The sequence below is a fragment of the Anneissia japonica genome, unplaced genomic scaffold (genome assembly GCF_011630105.1).
Source record: "Anneissia japonica isolate Jap-2015-1 unplaced genomic scaffold, ASM1163010v1 scaffold288296_len194742_cov168, whole genome shotgun sequence".
Lineage (NCBI taxonomy): Eukaryota > Metazoa > Echinodermata > Crinoidea > Comatulida > Comatulidae > Anneissia > Anneissia japonica.
The window spans coordinates 100,233-108,569 of NW_022740661.1; the positions used below are offsets into that span (position 1 = coordinate 100,233).

Sequence of the window (8,337 nt, forward strand, 5' to 3'; positions counted from 1 at the left end):
GTTATGGACTTGGTCCAAGCATAACGATCCAAGACTGTTTGTTAGCGCTTGCCTACTGCTAAGTAAGTGTTACGCTGCATGATGTTCCATGCGAATGAAGATTTGTCTGTCAAGCGACCTAAATGGGACAGTGCAAAGTTAATTATATTATAAAAAATAATAAAAAATAAGAGACTTGTGGCAAGTCTATATGAACTGAAATGAACACTAGAAAATCGCTATGCTGTGCCTGTTAACATAAAGTTCTTGTCAAGCGCGGTGGGACCATATTGTTGGTATTTTGTCAGTCACCTGTGTTTCTTTACTTAACAAATGAATAACGGAAAGTTGTGTAATTAAAAACTAATGTAAATGCGAACAAAAAAAAAAAACAAAAAAAAAAAAACAAACAAAAAACAGAATGCGTCGGCTTCATTAACGAATTGTATTCAATCACACATCTGCTTGACTTCAGAATTGTGGAGAAAAAACAAACACAATGATGCCTTGCCATGCACTGTAGAAAATTAATTATAAAACTTTTAACTGAACTCAATAACGTTGATTTAATGGCTTATAATAACGTGTAGCTTAGTATTAGCATATCAATATAATTATTGTTCAAAATCGATATTAAACGAAAATCCAATACAATATCATATCACGTTTTGTTAAAGTAAATGTTTACAATGTCAGATATAGGCCTACAGCTGTTTCTGATCTAAAAAGCAAACACAAAAATATGTACTTTTTTGTCTGATCTAACATCCACGACTAAAACCCTGAGAATTTAACGACACCATTTTTGTTATACTTTACTACCAGCCATGAGCTTTATATTCTGGCAAATAATGTTGTTAGCACAGGGAAAAATATAATTTTGACATCGGCAAATCGGCTTCTTAAGAACACTTCTTTATAAAAATAAAACATTAAAAACATGATATATTATGCTAATGTCTAAAATTACGGACGCTAGGCGGAAATAGCACTTTTGTACATTAAAAGAAATTGTATTTTTTTGGAGTGTGTATGTAGTTATTTTTAAAATATAGTGGCTATCAAGTATCTTTTGAAAAAATAATATGCATTAGCATTTCTCTGGCAAACGAATATCACCTCACTCGAGATTTCAGTATTTTAAAAATAAAAGAAAAGGTTATGCAAATGCAATATGGTTCACTTTTTTTAAGAGAATAAAATATTACGCGTATTTCATTGGTGAGCGAAGCAATATATTTTCATTTTAAAAATATCAACAATTTGGTATCGACTTTCCATGCAATAAATAAAATTAATGTTGGTTTATTAGCTTAGAATAATGTATACGTTCAGTTCAGCATCAGCATGGTAATATAAATACTGTTCAATTAGATAATCCAATACAATATTATGCCATGTTTGTATAATATATTTTTTTTCTGATCTTACATCTACCACTAAAACTATGAGTTACTATTTTACAAATACTTTATAATCGGTCAGGAACATTCTATTATGGCGCACCATGCCAGTATCACGGGGTGGGGGGGAGGTTGTGCGCTCAGTGATGCGTGACGTCATCTACGCGCAATTTTGCGATTTTACATTATCGATAATATCAGCCTAACCAATTGCCATTTCGAAATCGTAATAAATGAGCATTAACTTCGGGTTAATGTTGAATGTACTGTACCCTAATTGTGTGTCCAGAATTTAATGAAGGGGTTCTGAAAAAGGGAATCTACTTTTAACGCCACCATGGTTGGCACTGAAGTGCGAACATTTTCAATTTTTTTGCATGTTGATGCCCGAAAATGAAACTTAAAAATTGTTTATATTTGACCAATTGAGTCGACAAAGAAGAGAGACATGAGTATCAACGGAGATGAATACTAAACTCCAATACTCTCCAGTGATGGTACATAACACAAAAGGTAAAATATTTAAATATTGTACCTTGGGTCATATGCTGCTGACAAGAAAGATGGCCCTAGCCTCGGTCGCCTGTAAAATTCTCAGTAGGTACAGTCTTATGGAATCAGTACGGCTGACTGGATGATTGATATACACTATTCAGAATTTTTTGATCTCAATAAACAGACACCAAAGACGCTATTGTAATTTTGACACAATATTCAGGGAAAATGGAATAAGACATATACAAATGGTGCTCAATAATGTGAAAACTATCAGCCACAGGGTAACAAGGCATTCTTTAGAGATGTGTTATGGACTTGGTCCAAGCATAACGATCCAAGATTGCTGGTTCGCGCTTGCCTACTGCTAAGCAAGTGTTACGCTGCATGATGTTCCATGCGAATGAAGATTTGTCTGTCAAGCGACCTAAATGGGACAGTGCAAAGTTAATCTTGAGCAAGATAAAACCTTTCTACGAAAAGGGAACATACCTCTCATATCTCAGCGCAAAGCATGTGAGACCAGCGGCGAATCTAAAAGTCTTGAAATGGTCGGGGGGTTGCTGATGGGGGCGCGAAGGTGAAGTGGGGGCTCGATGATCAGTTGAGGGGCGCTAATTCGCTAAATAAGGTGATTTTAGGTGATTTTTAACTACTTGACTGTGATTTTTTAGGGGGGGCGACTGGGGGGGGGGGGTTCTGGAGCATGCATCCAGATTAAGGAGAGCCTACATTGTGCGCTGCTTTGATTAGGATGTCTACATCATTATGGTGATCACACGTGTTTGAGGACTTAAAAATCGAAACGTCTAAATCCCCTGACCTGATAATATTCACTTGCTTTAGAAAAAATTTGGATCTCGTTTATCATCATACCTATCAGCCTCTCAGTCGCTTCAGTGTTGTCACGTTTCCTGATGTTTCACAAGATTTTGTCTCGGAATTGTGTACTGAAAGCTTAAGAAGTGTCCCCAGCTAGCAAAGCGACGTTGGCCCAACGTTGGTAAACGTTGGCAAGCGTCGGTAAGCGTCGGGGTCGGATATCTGACGTTGGTACGACGTTGGTGTTTGGTTGCAAAATTTGGTCGGAGAAGTAACGTCAAACCAACATTGGAATTTCACGTTGGCCCAACGTATGAATATATTTGTCGATTTTCCGATGTCGTCCCAACGTTGGTAAGCCGTCGTAAATATTCAGTCTGACTACCGACGTTGGTACAACGTCACGATTTGTTACTGGCCCGACGTCGGCAAACTACTAAAAAGATGGTTGGGTACTACCGTTGGCCCGACGTTGGCTAGAGGTTGTAAATATTAGATGTGATTGAAGACGTCGTCTCAACGTCACAGTACGTTGTTGGCCCGACGTCGGTAAACGTTTGAAATGGAGGTTGGTTAAAACCGTTGGCCCGACGTTGGTTAGAGGTTGTAAATATTAGATGTGATTGCAGACGTTACAGAAAAACACTATCAAAACGTCTTCCAAGTGGTGGAAGTGGACCGCATGAAGAACCCGAATCTACAAAACTGCTCAACTACTGATGCATGATGACATTGCTATGTCTAACTAGTTTCAGTTAATAAATAAGCAGCATTATTTAGCTTGCTCGATTTCTTTCTTTTGAAAGCAATTCACAATTTCAGTCATTCGTACACGTAGCCACGTGAATTTAAAGTGGTCTGAGGCTGGGGGCCAATTGGCCTACGAGGACCTCTGGTCGGGGTCGGGATTAGAATCTGAAGGCCCTGGGAAAAATTACCATTTTTAAATAGCATAGACCATTTTTGATGATGTTCTGTAGTAGTAGGCCTAATCTAATACATAGTTTAGAAATATTTTTTTTATAAAAATAATTCGGGTTATAATCGAGCCCACGACCTCCAAGTAACTAGCCTGATGTCTTAACCACTAGACCACCGATCTTGCATCTTGCAATTGGCGGCTAGTGATGAATATTCGGTCCCCTATAGTCTGTCTCTTATACACATCTAGATGTGTATAAGAGACAGACCTAGTGCCCTCCACAAAGCCAGATGGATGGTGAAGTTGCTGTACTGCATTAAAATTTGTTTATTCGAAAAACAAATTCAGGAGCTCCCACTAGGCACAATTACCATGAAGCATCAAGTGTCGAAAGTCACAAACTTCGTCCAATTTGTGATCCTGATCTACTGCCCTTGGTGGGTCAAAGCAGCTGCAGTGTTGATGCCTTGGAATGATCTAGTTCTCTACGAGAACCTGCTCAAGTATTAGCAAGTAAATCAGGTTGTGGCCAAAAGTGCTATGAAGGCCTTGTATAGACACTTATTGTACTTGTTGCTAGTACCACTTGCTCTGTTCAGCAGTAAGGTCACGTCTGTCGAGAGGCAAGAACTCCTGAACACAAAACCAGAAACAGGGGATAATACCCCTCGTCACAGGTATGGAATGGTGTTTGGAAAACCACAATCAATTTCCTGTGCAATTCAGCCTCCAATACAAACTTGCCGATTTCGTGACTGAAGACTTATGGTTCTTCTTCAGAGGATTGCAGCTTAAATTAAGTTTCCTCCACACTGACGTTGCGGCATGGCCAGAAGCAGATTCATTCAAAATATCTTTGGTCAATGTTAAAACGTGGGGGGAAATTGAGTTGTGACTTTCTGGTATCAGCTCACACAGAAAAACCCTATCAAAACGTCTTCCAATTGGTGGAAGCAGACCGCATGAAGAACCCGAATCTACGAAAAGGGACTCAGTCTGTCAAGTAGCCTCAACTACTGATGCATGATGACATTGCTATGTCTAACTAGTTTCAGTTAATAAATAAGCAGCATTATTTAGCTTGCTCGATTTCTTTCTTTTGAAAGCAATTCACAATTTCAGTCATTCGTACACGTAGCCACGTGAATTTAAAGTGGTCTGAGGCTGGGGGCCAATTGGCCTACGAGGACCTCTGGTCGGGGTCGGGATTAGAATCTGAAGGCCCTGGGAAAAATTACCATTTTTAAATAGCATAGACCATTTTTGATGATGTTCTGTAGTAGTAGGCCTAATCTAATACATAGTTTAGAAATATTTTTTTTATAAAAATAATTCGGGTTATAATCGAGCCCACGACCTCCAAGTAACTAGCCTGATGTCTTAACCACTAGACCACCGATCTTGCATCTTGCAATTGGCGGCTAGTGATGAATATTCGGTCCCCTATAGTAGCAGTAAGTATTGCAATGCTATTCGGATGGCGTGTTTTTGTCAGGAGAAATAATAGGAAATGATGTTAGAACACGTCAGATAGGCAAACATTATTTCACAGCATTGTTGCTATTTTAGTATTTTGCCTTTTGACATTAACACATTTAGACCTATAACGTAGTATTGCTATGGTACACTTCCAATCAATACATGTATTTAAGAGAGGTGTTTTAAAAAGCGTATTTACATTATAATATTTATTTATCAAAAATAATGTTGCATACTAGAAGTATCAAGGATAATAAAAATAATAATAATAATAATAATAATAATAATAATAATAATTTAGACACTGAAAATATTTCAATTATTGGCAGCCATTGACTTGGAAATCTAGTTGGCATATTACATCTCATGTTATTCTTATATTATATTATATTATATTAAATTATGTTGTATTATATTATATTATGTTGTGAATAAATCTTAATTTAGAAAAAAATATCCATTATTTTTGAAATATTCAAACTAATTTAACCATTTAAAGAGAATTGTGCGGTCGTCCATTCCTTAGATATATACTTACCATTCCTTTCTTTTTCTTTTCCTTCTAAAAAATATACAGATAAAGACATGTTTTTTTTTTCTTATCACTTACCTAGGGAACCTACACAGTGCCAAGGTAACATTGCTGTGTCTGTACTGTAGGTTCTGGCGGTGAATCTGACGATGATGCGGGTGATTTTAACAATAGAGTGTTTGCAGTCAAGCAGTTTTACTTCATGAAAAGAAAATCCTTATTGTTACAAATATTTCCAAAAAAACAGCATCACAATAATTTCTTGGAGAAATTTTTTTTTTTTTTTTTTTTTAGAATTTTAGAAAAAAAATAGGTAAATCTAATAATGGTCGCTATGAGGCCACATGATCCCCTAATGATATGCAAACTACCAAATTTCAATTATTCCTCCACAGGCCAACCTCCTGCCCTCTTCAACACACACAAATAATTGCAAAATATCCTCTTTTAGTAGTGTTTAGGCATTAGTTTCAAAATCACTTTTTTCCCCCCCCAAAAAAGGCACATAACAAGGGGAGTGGGGTTATTAAGCTGCAGCAGTGAAAGAGTTAAAATGCATATGACGGTTGATGTAATAACACATAATACGTATTCTTATATTTTAATTTTCGACCTTTTAGGATGGGAATATTCAAATGTATAATTGCATTCGTCACACTCTACATAATAGGCCTATCTGAAGTGAAAGGCCTACTTGAAGGCAATTTCATCAGAACACCAGTCGGTGTTACCGACAATCGGATGACCAATGATAAAGGTACAGACGAGACCGTAAACCTAAAATCATCAGGTGAGCGACATTCCAGGGTCAGGCGTTCCACTGGATTTTCGGCAGCCGAATCGCAGTCTATTGTTGCCAAACACAATGCTCTACGGTCACAGGTTTCTCCAGAAGCTTCGGACATGCAGTTTATGGTGAGTCAAAGTAATTCATCAGCTCCTTGAGTGACGCATCAATGATTTTGAACTTGGCCAGGATTTGACAAATCAACATAAGACTATGCGTAAACAGAAAATATATAATATGCGCCATTACGAATACGAATATTTCGCACGAATTCTTACGCTAGCGTTCGTTAATCGCCCATTATCGACATCTCTCTAGTTATTCCATAAAATGACGGACACCCGTCGTCGGTTAGATAAGCCTGGCGTCACGGCCTCTCAGGTCTGAACGTAGCAAAAGACCTTATAATCTCCGCGATTTCTGAGGGCAAATTCTGTAACAAAGCAGTGTAGGGTGCCCTACTCGTCTATTTACGTTCATTTCGATAAATTTGCGGCGTGCGTCGAGCACGCATGACGTCGCTCCAAATCTTACGTTACCAGAAATGCTTGTTTGCGTTTCAATACTCAAAGCAGTCTTAGGGAAGACTGTTTTATAGCAATGGCCTTAAGCTACTCTCACACTATCAAGACCTACACTGCTATCGGTACACGACCGACACTGTCGTGGCCAGGTCGTGATAGTATTGAGCAACCCTTCATTCATATTAAGGGAATTTACGCCCAGAAACTTTGTAGTTATTAATATTTTGGTTATGATAGAAAATATTCATTTTTTGGTGACGTCACTCTCACGTTAGTTAGCATGCATACGTCATAAGGTAGATACGTCACCTTTTCCTAGTAAGGCAAACTTTCCCGGCGTGCTTTTTTCATGAACAAACACCACTGCTTTGCACATGGATGCCTTGCCCAAGCCAGTGCTACAAGAGCCACATTGTTAGATGCATTGTATAATACTTAAATAAGGTACCTCTGCAAATGAATTATTCTTAGTTATTATTGTTTTCTTTTTTTAATTCATTTTTTCCGAAAGTGAACTTTCTATCACATATAATTCCACTGTCTTAGTTAGGCCTAGGCCTAGTCTTATGCCTCATCGTCCCCCGCTACACAGTACATCAGGAGCCCCTCCCCCATACAGTACAGACGTTTGCTAGGTAACAACGTGATTGCATCTTCCTTCCCATGTAACATTGACATAATTGTTAGCTAACCAGTTGTGTGTATTTCTTTGTGAAAATGAGTACCGCGGCGTACTCATTTTTACAAAGCATCATTTGCATCCCCCTCTTAGAAAGAGGGATTCGAAATAATTGTCTCCATATCTTCGCTAATTAAATTAATCACCGTAATTTAGCTTACACTTATGAATTTAGGGAGCACTTAAAATGTGAAATAATCATTTCACTACCCGACAAACTCCGAAATTTATTCATTCATTAGGCCTACATAATAGTTTCATATTGCTGTACAATATACTCCAACATCACTGGCGCATGGTAACAACCAACTGACTGCAGACCATTTCCCGTCACACTCCATAACACAGCACCCCCTAGTTCCGTCACCTCTTGGTCGCGATAATGTGAGAGTTGCTTAAGAGGATTGACTTTAAGACCGTGTAAGTGATAAAGCCGGCTTTATTCTAGGAGTTAAGACTGCCAGTTAAGACCGTTTTATAGCAATCCGCCCCTGAACTTCAACATTTTATATCTGCGTACACATTCTTGAACAACCGCCATAATAACAACTAGGACGCCCTCTCTGAGTTACAATTACTTTTTATCCATAGAGCTATAGATTAAACAACTAGATTGCTGACAAGATGGCCTGTCTCTTATACACATCTAGATGTGTATAAGAGACAGGGATAATACTTAAATAAGGTACCTCTGCAAATGAATTATTCTTAGTTA

At 38.0% G+C, this 8,337-nt stretch overlaps 1 protein-coding gene across 1 annotated transcript in view; it reads left to right on the forward strand.

Moving 5' to 3' along the window:
- The window catches only part of LOC117118289 (cysteine-rich secretory protein 1-like), a 31,441-nt gene that overhangs the window by 3,468 nt on the left and 19,636 nt on the right, over positions 1-8,337 (forward strand). The window contains exon 2 of the mRNA XM_033262850.1: positions 6,253-6,547. Coding sequence (XP_033118741.1) covers positions 6,253-6,547 — 295 coding nt within the window. The remainder of the gene's footprint in view (positions 1-6,252; positions 6,548-8,337) is intronic.